The sequence below is a fragment of the Penicillium subrubescens genome (genome assembly GCF_028828155.1).
Source record: "Penicillium subrubescens strain IBT 31985 chromosome Unknown utg000010l_segment0_segment0, whole genome shotgun sequence".
NCBI lineage: Eukaryota > Fungi > Ascomycota > Eurotiomycetes > Eurotiales > Aspergillaceae > Penicillium > Penicillium subrubescens.
The window spans coordinates 1699036-1714215 of NW_026643160.1; the positions used below are offsets into that span (position 1 = coordinate 1699036).

The window sequence follows — 15180 nt, forward strand, 5'->3', positions numbered from 1 at the left end:
ACGAAGCAGTCCTTGGAGCGGGCGTGACCGATAGCTGCGGTTGCTCCGATACGGCCGAGGCAGAAATCCACGTTGATTGGCGGGAGGGAGTCCAAATAGAGTGAAGGCTTTGGGTCGGGTTCGGGCCGAACGAGGAATATCCCGATACGCCCGATATAGCCGTTCCATACTTCAACCTCTATAAAATAGAATCAACGTCTACCTGGCTGTACGGCGATTTCTTTTCCCTGCCAATAATTTCGATCCTGTGTTATGCTCTTGCGTCGACTCGAAAAATACCCATCCTATCTAGGAAACCCTTTTACAGTCTCTTCAGCTTTCAACGGCCTGAAACGCAATCTCAGCTCCTCAAATCGGTCAATTCTACCATCACAGAAAATGCCTCTCAATGTGCTCATTGTCGGTGCTGGAGTCTGTGGCCCAGCTGTCGCCATGCTTCTCCAAGGGTCTAATCCACAACACAACATTACGATTGTGGAGCGTTCTCCTACGTTACGATCCACAGGCCAGCAAATCGACTTGAAGAACCAAGCTCCCCATATCCTAAGGAAGATGGGTCTGTTAGACGAGATCAAGGCACTTTGTGTGAATGAAACAGGTCTTGAGGTGGTGGATTCCGCAGGGAAGCAAATAGCCTACTTCGGTGCCGCTGCCTCTGGCGAACGTCGTATTGGTTTGACCAGTGAGCATGAAATCATGCGTGGGGATATAGTACGGGCCCTGTACGATGCCAGCATCAAGCAAAACTCGGATTTCAAAGCGAGTCCAGGCCAAGGGATAACATATTTATTCGGCCAGACTATCACATGTCTGGGCCAGAGCGCTCAGGGCGTGGACGTTACTTTCTCAGATGGAAGGGAGCACCGATATGATCTCGTCATTGGGGCCGACGGACAGTACTCGCGGACTCGACGACTTGCCTTTGGTCAGGAAGTTAGCGATGCCGCGTTCAAATCTCTTGGAGTCCACGCCGCATACTTTAGCATTCCTCGAATTGACGGGGAAGGCACTTTGGCTAGAGGTCACCTAGCTCCAGGAAGAAAAATGATCTACACTCGGACGAGCGATCGTCCCGTTACGGGAGCACTTCTTTTTACCATGGACGAATCGCCGAGATTGAAGGCATCTTACAAAGAATCGGTGGAAAACCAAAGAGAGGCATTTGTCGAGGTCTTCAAGGATATGGACTGGCAGACCGACCGGTTCATTAGTGGGTTGAAGCACTCCGATGACTTTTACGCAAACGAGCTGGGGCAGATCAAACTGGACCGACTATCCGCTGGCCGCGTCGTACTTCTTGGAGATGCAGGATACTGCCCCAGTCCTTTCACTGGCCTGGGGACTAACCTGTGCCTCGTGGGTGCATACGTGCTTGCGGGAGAATTGGCACGCCAGGGGAACGACGTTGAGGGGGCGCTCAGATGCTATGAAGAAAAAATGCGGCCCTTCATTGACAAGTGTCAGCAATTCTCTTCCAAGACCATGGGGGCTCTCTTCCCATCTTCGCGACTTGGCATTTGGGCTATGCATAATCTGATTTGGGCTGTGTCGAAGGTCGCTGGACTCTTCCCGCAGTCCCAAAAAGGGGATTACGATAACCATGATGAGCGTCTCCCAAAATATCCCGAATTGAATCTCCCATAATGATCTGGGGAGCTCGGCGGAGAGACTTTGGGATAGAGACGTGCAGTATTTATGTTGGCGTCTTGTTCTAGTGCCAGAGAGACTTTGTATTACATGTATTTCTACGTTTAACATCGTGTATTTAGTTCTAATCTTAGCAAAGATAAATCTCACCTTTTCTTGAAATCAGAGTTGACATCAACAACATCCATTCAGTGAACTGATTTGGAATATCATATTCATTCATAAATTCATTCAACATAACCCATAAGATTTCATGCATCTCCGGGGTAAGTAACTCGATCACAAACCCCACATCAAAACAACCAGACTAACACCAAGCATCACCCCCGAAACACCATTAACGCCAGCCCCATTACTCGTCGGCGCCTCCTTAGCAACAGTTGTAGCCACCGACCCCGTCGCAGTACAAATACTCGCGCCACACACATACCCACTCGGACAACAACCCCCACCCGCCGTATCCGCACAACTAAACCAACCACCCGGGCATTTCCCCGCCTGACTAGAAGACCCCGACAATCCCGTAGTAACGGGAATAGCTATCGTTTTACCATCAGAGGTGAAAGTCGTCGAGGCCGTCGCCGGACACGATGTTGTGTCGCAGTTTCGGTTTGTTTGACAACAGCCTCCGTTGTAGATGGCCGAGCAGGCGTAGAATCCTGTTGGGCAGACGTCGACGCGAGTTGTTAATGAGTGGGTTGTTGTCGTTATGCTTGTTCCGCGGGCTGGTGGGGTGAGACTTTCTGTGCTAGTGGTTTTTGAAGTTGATGTTGAGCTGCTGCTGGAGCTGGGACTCGAGCTGGATGATGTAGAGTGGGTTGTTTGTTGGGATGTAGTGTGTGTTACTGTAGAGACGGTCACGGTTGAGTCAATCGTCACGGTAACCACGGAGATATATGCACCTATTTTGGATTCGATTAGATGTGGAAATGGTTTGTTCGGTGGGAAGAAGGTACTTACATCCGCCTTCGACACATTCGTAACCGGGAATACAACAGCCACCACCCAACGCCTTCGAACACGTCGTGTATCCGCTCTGGCAAGACCCTATCGTGCCAGAGCAGGTTTGCCCTTTGGGACAGCAACCGACATCGCCAGAGCCCGTGTCCGTCACAATAACACACGTATCGCCCGTGCTGCAACACCGATCAGATCGGTTGATAGATGTACACGCGATCGTGTCCGATGGACACTTGAAATCCCGCGATTCCAGTGAACTCCCAAGAACTCCAAATGCAGGTCCAAAGGACGGATTAAAGGCGTATGATCTAGCCACGAACTGTGCCGGAGAAAATCCAGTCCCCGTATTCTCGACGGGTGTCTTCTGAATTTTCCCTTCGCTCGCAGTGGTAGTATTGACCTCTGCGAGATGCCTCTCTGATAACCCGTCCTGCACAGCATCTTCGAAATGCCAATAGTCAAGGTAAAACTTTTCGCCTTGGTCGGTACTCATCTTTCGCACGCCGTAGACGGGCTCATCCGCGAGACGCGCTTCGATCTCGGCATTGCGGCGTTGAATGGTGTTGGCGGATTGTGAATTTGTGTTTTCATGGTCAAGAGCTGTGGAGAGTGAGGCCAAGGCCAAAGCCCCGAGCGCTTGAGACACCCGCATGTTTTGGCAAGTCTCCCAGAGTACCTGTCGTTTGCTCTGAGGTTTTACTGGAACGAGATACGGAGTAGAGGCCTGGGAGTTGATTAGCATGGGCTGAATCACTCAGCATAAAGCACCAGCAAGGCCCAAGCAGGGTCGTACAAAGAGTGGGTTAAATTGAATGTCCTGGGTCGGTAGTCGAGTTGGAGAGGCTGATGCGGGCCTGACTGGCGGAATAGTGGCAGGCTGAAACAGTCCAATTATTGCGACTGGTATTTTCACGTAAACCCGACAATTATTTGAATTTTCGTTGAATGGGATTTGATCGTGACGATCATAACTTATGGAAATGGAAAAGAGTGACAGGTTGAAAGTTGGAGGTTGGTAGGTTGTGTTGTGATTAAATGCGATGGCTGGGGCTGAGACGTCCGAGACAAACGAAAGCGACCTTTGTTCTGATTGATCTCCCCACGGTTTGTAAGGACCCTTAAAGCCATTCCCAAGTCTTACATCCTCTCTAACAATCTAAAAAATATCTACTTCTAAATATCCTATACAAAAACTTGAGTAATGCAATGGTCAAAAAGAAAAAAAAAAGGACTAGATCGCTATCAACTGCCTAATGGTCCAACCCTACCCGGGCCAACTCCATGCTACATATGCAAGCGAGAGATCAAGAAAGAACGAGGGACAAAATCAAAATAGAATCAAATATGACAAAAAGCAAGACATATTGAAACTGGAAACAAGCCACCGCAGAGATCGTGGCAGGGTATCGTCAATAAGTGCCATCAAATACGGAATGCAAGGTGCAAAAGCGAAGCAAAAACAGACAGAGATGGTAAGGAAAAACAGGACATTGGTATAGGGGGACATGTGAGGGGAAATAGAAATAGCAGGATATTTGAAAACGATTCGCACGAGTGGGAAGAGCAGTCAATCTTTCATCATGAGGTTGTGTCGAGGGGTGTCTCGAGGGAGACGTGCCGATAGAAGATGGAGCCTGGCTGGACCAGTTGAATTAGCTGGCTTCGTCAGGAGAGGCATCCTTCTTCTCCGCGACTTCTGCCGAGGCGGTTTCATCTTTGGGAGATTCCCCTTCGGTGGGGGTGGCAGCGGCTTCAGCATCCGGAGCCGCTGTAGAATCACCCGCTCCATCACCTTCGGGCTTCTCTTCAGCAGCAGCAGCAGCGGCGGCGGCAGCTTCCGCCTCAGCCTTCTCCATCTCCGCATTGCGAGCTTGCTGTCTATCCCAAACCTCCTTTCGGATGCGATCATCCTTGGCGTTGCGCAATCGCTCCGCCTCTTCCACGCCACCACTCTTCTTCAGCTTCCCCTCTTGGACGAAAGAGCCGAGTTCCTTCTGGAAGAGGCCGATCCGCCGGGTCTCAAGCTCTTTCTTACGATTCTTCTCAGCTCGCTCGATGGCTTCAAGACGGCTTTCGTGGTTTGGCTGCAGTGCACGCACTTCACCGAGGAGGTTGTCCTTGGCTTTCATAGGGTCAATGGTTGGGTCAATACCAAGAGTGCGGGAGGTAGCACGCAAAGTGACTCCTCCTGGATTGGCAGCCTTCTCCAAAGCCTGCTCCTTGGTAGCTTGCTCGACCAGTGCGAAAGTCTGAGCAGCTTTCTCGAGATCATCCTGAAGGTCGGCTGCGAGATCTTCCTGCATGGTAAGCTGATCACGCTCTTCGCAGACCAGCTGGAGTTCCTTCTCCCAGATCTTGGTCCAGATGGGCTTCTCGCGACCCAGGAAGTCCTGCATCTTCTTGATCTCCTTCATAGCGGTGCTGATATCGCGGTTGACACCCTCCAGCTGGCGTGGCAGGGGGCGAACACCACGCTGGACCACATCCTTGCGAAGGTCCTCAACGAGATCCTGCAAGTCATCGACGCGAGAGACAAGGCGCTCCGACTCATCGGCAAGCTCCTTCTTGCCCTTGTTAACACGCGCACGGCCAGCATCGCCCTCATAGGTAGCATTGGCGGCAGTATCGGCGGCAGACTTAACCTTAGTAGCCTTGGCGCGGACGGCAGTCATCGAACTGGTAATATCCGACGTAAAGTTGGAATAGGTCTGCCGAAGTACGGCAAGGTCCCGGCGCAGACTCTGAAGCTCGGCAATCTGTGTGCGACTTCCAGCAATGGGGGTCTTTGGGGTGCCGCTGGCGCTGGCGGAGCCTGCAATAGATGCGGGCGGAGAAGCAGCGAGACGAGCCATCTCCTTCGCAGCCTCAAGCTGACGGTCTGAAACTCGTTGGATGGCCGTCCCTTGACCCACCAGGGCCTCCTTGACACCTTCCACCAGACTGCGCACACCACCAAAGCTCTCATCAAAGTGCTTCTTCACTTCGTCCAAAGTGTCGACATTCAGAACGAGGACTGAACGGTCCTTAACATCATTCAAGTCCTCCAACTCATGTCGGATCCCAGAAATGGGATCTTGAATATAAATTTCAGGCAGGTCGACGCCGTTGTTGTGAGTATTCCAAGCGAACTTTTCAATGAAAGCGAGTTGCAACCGTCCAATAGTCAGGTCCGCCGTACCTTCGGGCAGCACATACTTCTTGATCTTGCTCTTGTACTGCAAGAACAGGGTCAACTCCTTACCGGGAGATGGCTGGTCAACAGGGAAGTGTGGGATAGAAGGGGGAGTTGAGATATTGGCAGAGGCAAAGCGATCCCCTTTCGGTGTTTCCGGGACCGGCATGGGAATTTGCGATGCAGTTTTCTCGGGATCAAAGGCATCGCCAAGGGAAGGGCGCTTCGGCGGCTGCGGGAAGACCGGTGCTGGTTCAATAGTAGCCGGTGCGTCCGGCAGCTCCTTTTCAATGGGGGGTGGAGGTTGATCAGCCAAAGGTGCTGGTGGTTGGACGCTCTCGGGTTCCGCCGCGGGTGTTTCAATTTGGGTGCTTTGTTCTTCTGCCACCGCCTGGGGGACATTTGCCGCTGCTTGCGACGAACCACTTTTGGAACTTTCCTGGGGACGGTTGGAGGAGCGTTGCCTTGTATGCGTATACGAGCCTCGGAGGCGAACAGCGTTGAGAGACTCTCGAACGTCCCGTCCCCTGTTGGGAATGGGGGAGTTCTGAGTAGGGAGAACAGGGACTCCGTTGGAAGAGGTACCTAGGTGTTTCTGTATCTGATAAGCTGAGAATCGGCGAGATGCACGGCGTTCCAGCTCGCCGCTCCGCTGCAATGCGCCCAGCGCATCATCCTCCTTCGGGGGTGGTGGTGGAGCGGGAAAGGCCGTAGGAGTTGACGAGGCTGAAGATGCGGCGGGTCGTGGAGCCGGTTCGCTTTCCTGGGGGGACGGCTGAGAGAGAATCTGTTGCGTTTCCCGCCTGGACGCCTCGCGCTCAGAGTAACTCGTGCCCCGTGGCTCATGCGTAGGAGAGGCGCGCTGGCCCGCGGGTGTATCCTCGAGGGATCCGTTACTCCCATATCGACGAGCCGACCGCCTCGGTGAAGTCACCGTGTTTTGAGGTATCGTCGAAGCAGCCGCCTCGTCATATAACTGTCCAATATTTGATGGGCCGCTGGGCAAGCTTCCGGCGCTTGCCTGTCGACCCGGCATGCCAGCCCGACCATCCTCCCGCTGCTGTCGAGACCGTAGACGAGCCTGCTTCTTCTTGAGGCCATGTAGGAGGTTGATAATGATATCCCGAATTTGCGGCAGGTACCGGTCGAGGCTTTGTGAGGATGCATCCTGGCTTAGAGTGTCCTCGAGGATGCTGCGCAGGACGTCGGGCACGGGGCCGAGGTCGGAAGTTTCGACACCGATAGCATTAAAGGCCCGGCATGCCAAGTTGAACTCATACCCTAGGCGTACATAAACATCGGATACGTCGGTCTCGGAGGCCTGCTTTCGCGACCACTGGGTCAAGGTTTCGAGGAGTTGTTTCGTTGCTACCAAGAGGTGCGTGACACTCTTTTCGATCTGAGATATTTGCTTATCGGGCTATAGAGGAGTTACAGCATTAGCGTCCGGGGCGTTGACAACTTGCGTTACACTGGCTCGCGAAGGGATATTCTGGAAGCAAATCCACGATCCCCGATAAACGACTTACAACACTTTTGGCGGGTTGGGAGCGCCCCGAGGCGGCGGAGGAACTGCGACCGGAAGCCGATGCCATGGTAGAGTTGGCGACAGTAGAGGATTGTTGAGGAGAAAGGGCCGGGTCTCCAAAGGGTGGATGAGGCCGCGCAGTTGTAGGGGACTGCATGGAAGTGTGGATAAGCGAAGGTGATGGGGGGAAGAGTTGGGTGCCAAGCAAACAGATGACGCCCAGCCTCCCAGCGCGTTAATTAGTGACTTAGCTTAAGTGTGGTAGGGGGGTAGCGAACCACCAACTGAGGGTATCGTTTTGGACTGTGTATCGTCATAACCATCCATACAGGGCTTAGTAGGGAGGGAATGACAGCGAAATGACATTGAACTGATGGGAGGTCGGGGATCTGCAGTAACGGCAAAACCGTATTGTCATTTACAGCCTCAGGCCTCTGGAGTTCAAGCCTTAGGCACTGACTGCAGCAAGCACGGGACCTGCTCACTACTGGACGACTATGCAACGCTATTTGATCCGTACCAGACTACAGCACCACCTAGTCTTGAGGTCAGTCTGATTATTGCCCCCTTCATCTCTAGCGCCTCTGCAAGCCTTCTTATTGCCTGCTCACCCTCGGCTGTTCCCGCCTCCATTTTTTGTCTGGTGCATGATTGACGTTATATCCAAATTATATATCCTGCTATACCCAACTCATGAGTGGCCCTTAGCTATCTCACCGTGCCCTATACGAACTCAGGGTACCCTGGATAAACTCAAGGTTCGACTCAAAGCCGTTGGGCGTCACCGTCTCTAGTCTCACAAGCCTCTAAATTTTGCAAAGCTCCTAGCTAGACCGACTCTTCGTCATTTGAATTTTTTGATTCATTCATAGCTTTGTAACTGTATCGGTAATAAGGAAGGTTCGCTACTACACCCTTGCCACACGTAGTTGTACAGCCCGTACATCTTTGAAGCCCGCCCGCTATAGATCAAATTAGTGACTGAGGAAATAGGTATATCCACAATGGAATCAAGGTGGTTGTGATGCGAGGTGCCTATCTGATATAATACTTATCATGAGCGTTGTCTCGGAAACTGTGTCAATTATTTTCTTTTTCTGCTCTCTGATGGCTCTTCCAGAGTTGATAGATAATAATACGGTGGACAAAGTCTAGGACCCTGGATCCATCGTGTGTTCGGATAAAAACCGCCCCACAGATCATCAAGATCCCTAGTGTACAAAGTAGACTAGTAGTAGACCCTATCGTAGTATGTAGATACTCGATTTGAGGTATAGTCAGGTTTCCACCACACACAATCGCCCACGGAGTGCAACAGTAACGCACAATACTGATCGGTGGGCGCAGTCGTACCGATAATACATTTACAACCGGGCTGAGGCAGGGTTGGAGGCCCAAATAGTGAGAACATAAGAAGTTTGATCTATGGGATTAGAAAGTGGCAAGCAACTTATACAGATGAAGTTGATCGACAGAATGTTTCTGGACAGTCATTGTAAATCAAAAGATAAAACACTCCGATCAAGTATCAACCTTTCTCTAGACAGATTAAACAAGATATCCATTGTCTAGATCAAGTCTTATTTGAGTTGTAGATCGATCAAAGAGTCCAGAACACCTGTCAACCACCAGCCAGCCAAGGGTCGCACACGGTACCGTACGATTACCACTTGAAACCTCCACCCCCGTGACGACTTCCACCTTTCCCCAAACAATTTCCCCCATTTCACCAACCTCAACTCCTCAAAAGATTCCTCTCCACCTCCCATCGTCCTTTCCTTTTCTCATTTACCCTTTTCTCCGCCCCGATCTCTGATCCGGGACTCTTGAGCTGTCTATCGGCGTGCTGATAGTCAACGGCTCCTCCTCCCCCCTCATCCTCTCCCACGTCCTGTTTGTGCAGGCGGTGTGTTGTGGTTGTGCCCATCCTCGCGGCTTTCCGCCGTGTAAGTTCCACGACACCAGCCTGCCCTGACTGACGCACACCAAGTCAATCAATGGCTTCCACTTTGAATTCTGTGCCAGCTGGAAACAGCGCCGCTGGCAATGCGGTCAACAGCTCTGCACAGAACTCTGGCCGACCTTCTTTGAGATCGAGCGCCAACTCCAAGGGGGACGGTCGCCGACAGTCTGGCAGTCCCGTGGATGGTGGTCAACGGTATGCATCAACCACAACTGCCCCCCTCATCTTGCTCCTCTTCTTCTTTTGCCCCCCAAAACCCGATCTCATTCCACCGCCTGGATCAATGCTTCCTGGTTCGCACTCGAGCTGGGCGATGTTTGCCTTTTGGTCCTTTCCGCACTCCTCTCCAGCCAATGTGTAAACTTGGCGCACGTGCATTCAAGCTGCGCGAGCTGGAGCGCAGCTGTGCTTGTAATCGTGTGTCCAGAAAGGACCAATTGTTTTCCTCGGATTTGGTTGCTGCAATCGCTCTTCTTATCTCTATTCCATGATACTTGGTTGGACCCCTCACTGACCCACGCAATGTGATACTGCACAGGCGCACAAACTCCCACAAGGCTTGGACCCAAGGGACCAACCCCATTACCCAACGTTCCTCGTACGCTTCTCCGAATGGCAATGTGACTCGACAGACTGGCTCCCCTCGACCGGGCCAGAAGGAGTCCAACACCCCCGACAGCCATGCTCATGACCGACTGGTATTCTTGTTCGCCAGCTTCATTGTAAGGACTACCCGGGAAATTTTGCAATGAGGGGGGATGCAGAGCTGATTTGGATATCTTGATGTACAGGGCCTGAACACTACCATCACCACTAAGAGCGGGGAGAAGTTCACTGGTATCTTTTCTTCCTCCAGCCTGGAAGCGAGTGATTCCTCGTTTCTTCTGAAGATGGTGCAGCGCATCTCCCAAGAGAACCAGGGAAAGACCAACGGTGTGAGTGACACGACGACTCCATACGTTGGGTCCGCTCCAGAGCACGGCATGGCATTTGATATCAAGGATGTGGCCGATATATTTGTGCCGAAGGTGGTCCCGGCCGAGGTCACTGTCAAGGAATCAAACGGTAAGAGATGCTCTCAGATCACTTCGTCATCGACGGAGATATCTTTGGCTAACAACCCTTTCTTTTGCAGGAGGCGCTGGTTTCAGAACTGATGCTGATATCTCTGGAAATCTTGCGATGCGAGAGCGCACTTTGAAGCGCTGGGAGCCGGCCGAGCATGAGGTGGATATGTCTCTGGAGAGTGCGGCTGGCGACTCGAAGGGGTGGGACCAATTCGAGACAAACGAGCGCCTGTTCGGCGCAAAGACCAGCTATGACGAGCACATTTACACAACCCGCATTGATCGTTCGGACCCAACCTACCGCCAAAAGCAGGTCGAGGCAGCTCGCATTGCGGCTGAAATTGAGGGCACTGATGTTGACAATGCGCACATGCGTGAGGAGCGAGGTCTGGTCGCTCCAGACACCGGTGATCAAGACGAGGAAGACAAGTACAGTGGTGTGCAACGTGAGAACAAGGTCTTCCCGCCCTTGGTGTCTGGGCAACCCAACAAATACACTCCTCCTGGTCGCCGCCAGGCTGGAGCTCAACCTAATGTCCCGGCCAAGCAGGCCTCGACAACTCCTGCTGCTGCTGCTGCTCAGGCCAACGAGGTCCCCCCGGCGGAGAAGCAACAACCTGTGCCAGCTCCCAAAGCTGCTTCGGAGATTCAGCAAAAGGTCGAGTCTATTAAGCCCGCCCCCACTGCTCTTACTGCTCCTGTCGCCAAGCCACAGCGCACGATTCCTGAGAATGCCACTGCCAATGTCGAGACAGAGGTGCTCGACCACTTCCGTCAGTTCGCCAACAGTGAAAAGTTGAAGATGCAGGAACGCCGCCGGAACCAGGCGTCTTATGATCGGACAGTCAAATTGAACGAACTGATGAAATTCTCAAAGAACTTCAAGCTTTCAACTCCAGTGCCTAAGGACTTGGTGCCTATTCTGGCCAAGGATCCTCACAAGCAAGAAGCAATCATCAGCCGAGTTCACCAGTCTGACGACAAGCCTTCCCCGAAGGCTGCTGCGCAGGTCCCTGAGCAGAAGGCACCTGTGCGCCCCGCTGGGCCAACCGGCACAACTTCCCCTGTAGCTCCATCTGATCGCCAGAACTATCCTCGTGGCCGCCAGGGCTATCTGCCGACGGGTCCCCTCGCTGGTCCAGGTGGCCGATACCCCCAGCAACCCATGCAGGCAGGTCGCCCGGGAACTGGTATGCTCAGCCATCGTTTGGCAGACAATCTCCAGCAGCGTAAGGGTGCAGGCATGGGCCCTGTTCCTGCCCCCCTCCCTATTCAGGATGCTCGTGGACCCCCTCCTACTGGCCCTGCTAGTGAGCAGCCTCGTGTGACAAGCCCCATCAAGAGCCAAACTCCCACCACTGCTGCAGCTTCGAAATTCAACGTCCGTGCCATGGAGTTCAAGCCTAACCCAGCTGCCAGCACCTTCACCCCCGGCGGTGCTGCTCCTGCACCTCCTACTGCCCCGGCTGCCGCTGCTAGCGCTGTGAGTGCGGCCAGCCCTAGTTCATTCTCTCGAAACCGTTCCGTGTCTCGCGCAACCACCCCATCTGCGTTCTTTGGCATCAGAAAACCGCAGTCAGCCTCGGAACGCCCGTCCATCGATGATCAATTCAACCCAATCAAGCGGATGAAGAAGGAAAGTGCTGAAGTTGCAGAGAACAAGCCTTATCCGTCTACCGGAGGCATCCCCCCTCCCTACAAGACGGCGCCTACATGGGATGTTCCTCAAGGAAACGAAGAGAAAAACTTCGAGGCGATGTTCAAGCAGCCGGGTGGTGTGCCATCCGTCTCGCCTCAGGGTCGGTCTGTTTCTAGCAACCCAAACCTGCCCCAGCAACATCAGCTGCCCTTCCACTTCCAGCAAGGAAACCCTGGCATGCCTCCCTCCTCTGGACCTCCCAACGGTCCTCATGTCCACCAGGGCCCTCATGGTCCTGGCCCTCATATGGAAGACCATCATCGCATGCAGCTGTCTGCATCTTCGTCGCAGGTTTTCCCCTCGCCTCGCATGAGCCAGAGCCACGTCGGTTATCCCTCACCCATGGCTCCTCACGCTCAGCTAGCTTTCGGACAGCCGATGCCTCAGTTCTACGGGGGTCCTCAGCCAGGACATATGAGGCATTATCAGAATGGTCCTCAATTTTCTGGGCCGCAAGGTAACATGGGAGCACCCATGATGGTGCAGAACCCCTCCAACGGACCCTATATGGGTGTCCCTCAGGGCATGTCTCCTTATACCCCGCAGATGCAGATGTACTCACCTTCCCCCGGCCATGCTTATCCCCAGCATGCGCCCCCACCCCAGCCCCACAGCGGCTATCCCAGCCCCAGCCGTGGCGCCCCCATGATGATGCACCAGAACTCGCAGTCTGGTCAGCCACCACAGCCAATGATGTTCATGTCTCCGGGTCAGCCAGGACAACCCGGATTCGGGACTCAACCGGGCCACAGTGAGTCTCCCCACTCAGTCGGGATCGCCTTCGTCGCTCATTCTCCTCCTCGCTTAGTGCCCACGGGTCGTGGTGGTTACCCCCAGCAGCAACCTCACTTCTCGTCTAGTCCCCACCAGGCACACCATTTCCCGCCTAACCACCGGACGCCTAGCAACGGCTATAACCAAACTCCTCAGATGCCTCCTCAAATGTCGACCAACGCCCCGGCCAACGCTGGAGCTGGCTCTCACGCTGCTGAGCCTTCCGACGAGGGCAAATGAGCCGCCACAATTCGTATATGAATTTACGGAGCGCGCGTCCTGTTCTGTTTACGATGTAGATGATTCTCGCTCTCCTGCGCCGTGACTCGAGATTTGCAGCTTTGCGTGCACTCTCGTCATTTGTCTGATCCCCGGGATTCGCGATCTATCTCTGCCTTCACCTCTCCGCTATCATTGGGTATTCATCCCCCAGTGTACCGTTTGGTCAACGACATGTCGGCACGATACTTGGCAGGTAAGACTCCAGCTGGTCTATCAATAATTTCATGGTTTACTCACCCATGTGAATAGTAAAATGGAGGAGTGGACATATTTAGATGTCTTTGACCACTCTACTCTGGGCTTGGCGATATACCTGACAAACATATTCCTCGGATTTTCTGTTTGTTAGCCACTGTCCTAGACGTCCCATGAACTGCCACATCGGTCACATTTCCTCAACGGAGCTTCCTTAAACCGGCATTCCCTTCCACTTGCAACAATATGACAAGCATCTGGACACGAGGCCCTCCGTCAGAATTCCCATCTTCCCTTTTTTTCTACTGCCGTGCTCGAGATTTGTTTTGCCTTCTACCAATTGTGACATCAAGCGCCTTCAAGGTTGCAGATGATTCATCTGCTTCTTTTCCCTCTTCTTTTTTTTCCATTTTCCGTCTGTGCCTCCTCAGGGTGGTATGGGATCGTGATGGGCTACGCTTCAGGAACTGACATGAGTGAATGATCGGATGATCGGATATGGAGGTGGAGAGGTTGTTGCGAGGGTGGGTGAGTGAGACGTTGTGGCCGATATGTGATTGGTCTTTGCTACAGTCCTACGGGATGCAATGAATGATTATACTCAATGTCAAAGTTCCAACCTGTAGCGTAGTTTTCTATTATGCGCTAAATAGATAAATAAACATGACTTCGACAGGAGACGCTCAGCTGGGACCTGCCATAGCCTTGGCGTCATGACCTGGAGTATAAATCAACCAACAAGTACAAATCGAACCTTCTGTTCGACTTCGGTATCTCTGTAAAGGATAATCATCAGCATCATATCCGATAGGCATCATCTGAACAAGGGAACCAAAAACAAAGTACATCTCCTCAGGTCTTTTCAGTTTCAAATTGGTCGTCATCCAAAACCCCAAAAGTACACCCACTCCCCGCCCAACCGCGGTGCTTCAAACCCTCCAACAACAACCCCCCACACCAACCGCGCCAAACACACCAAAAGCCACCCGTCCACACGACCCCCAACTCTCTCCGCCCATCCACACCCAACAAAACCCAATCCACTCATAAGAGTCTCTCCAATCCAAACCCCGCGCCGGCCCTAAAGCACCCCCTTTCCAATGCAGCAGTAGACAAATTCCCACTTTCGACCGTTGCCATTGGTTCCTAGTAGGCCCTCATGGAGGCAAAGCGAGCCCAGGAACCCCAGAAGACGGCCGCGCATACCCATAGCAAGCCATGGTTAGCTCGCCATAGTTTTGCGTAGATGTGCACACGGGTGATACAAATTACCGAAGCAATGTGCATCTTTGTTCCCAAGGTCATAACAGTATCGATTCCGTGGGTGGGAAAAGAGTGTTGTGCCCTGTGGTGGGGGAAGCCATAGTCTTGGGCTTAGACCTTCTTGCCTTGGCCGTGTGTCTGCGTGGAAGAGGGATGATTCAGGTCCGAGTGGAACGGGGTGTCGAGCGTCGACAGGATCAGAGAAACGAGTGGATGGGTGTTGAGTGCCCCAGCTGGGAAGCTGGAGGTCAGGTTGGGAACCTGGACATGGCTGGATTGAGGTGATGAAGGTCGGGGACGTGTTGCTTAAGGCGATGTCTGGTTTGGCTGGTGCTCATGGAGAGATGCTGGAGCTGGAGAGACGAGTACCTTCGGCTTTTGCTGGCGAGGGGGTTGTTGGCTTCGAGGGTGCGCGGTCTGACCTTTTACCAGGTTCGCATCATCGGAGAGAGCGCGTTGCGCTTGTCTGTTGGTGTGGGGGTGTAGCAGTGAGAAAAGAGATCACCTACCTTTCGAGTGTATCCGAGTAAAGCTTCGGCGAAGCTATTGGGTGTGAATGTCAAAATTCTATCCGTCCATGGCGAGTCCATATCTTGACCACGACAGGCAGAGATGTGTGAAGTAGAGTAA

The 15180-nt window shown here is 53.0% G+C and overlaps 4 protein-coding genes across 4 annotated transcripts; 2 read left to right on the plus strand and 2 right to left on the minus strand.

The window, feature by feature from the left end:
- Positions 1 to 378: 378 nt before the first annotated feature.
- Positions 379 to 1644, plus strand: N7473_011781 (uncharacterized protein; the record flags this gene model as incomplete). Its single annotated transcript, XM_057157720.1, has 1 exon — positions 379 to 1644. The coding sequence occupies one exon, from the start codon at positions 379 to 381 to the stop codon at positions 1642 to 1644; it is 1266 nt and encodes a 421-aa protein (XP_057003570.1).
- A 220-nt stretch (positions 1645 to 1864) lies between these two features.
- N7473_011782 (putative GPI anchored protein) lies at positions 1865 to 3259 on the minus strand (the record flags this gene model as incomplete). The annotated part of the gene is made up of 2 exons (XM_057157721.1): positions 1865 to 2549; positions 2608 to 3259. 2 exons carry the CDS (start codon positions 3257 to 3259, stop codon positions 1927 to 1929), a joined length of 1275 nt encoding a protein of 424 aa, XP_057003571.1. The 3' UTR covers positions 1865 to 1926.
- A 1000-nt stretch (positions 3260 to 4259) lies between these two features.
- N7473_011783 (formin-mediated actin nucleation enhancer) lies at positions 4260 to 7464 on the minus strand (the record flags this gene model as incomplete). Its single annotated transcript, XM_057157722.1, has 2 exons — positions 4260 to 7199; positions 7309 to 7464. The coding sequence occupies 2 exons, from the start codon at positions 7462 to 7464 to the stop codon at positions 4260 to 4262; spliced, it is 3096 nt and encodes a 1031-aa protein (XP_057003572.1).
- Positions 7465 to 9027: 1563 nt separating this feature from the next.
- N7473_011784 (putative PAB1 binding protein (Pbp1)) lies at positions 9028 to 15157 on the plus strand. Its single transcript, XM_057157723.1, has 6 exons — positions 9028 to 9465; positions 9809 to 9992; positions 10062 to 10335; positions 10406 to 13285; positions 13342 to 14065; positions 15062 to 15157. The coding sequence occupies exons 1-4, from the start codon at positions 9305 to 9307 to the stop codon at positions 13048 to 13050; spliced, it is 3264 nt and encodes a 1087-aa protein (XP_057003573.1). The 5' UTR covers positions 9028 to 9304; the 3' UTR covers positions 13051 to 13285; positions 13342 to 14065; positions 15062 to 15157.
- Positions 15158 to 15180: the final 23 nt, after the last annotated feature.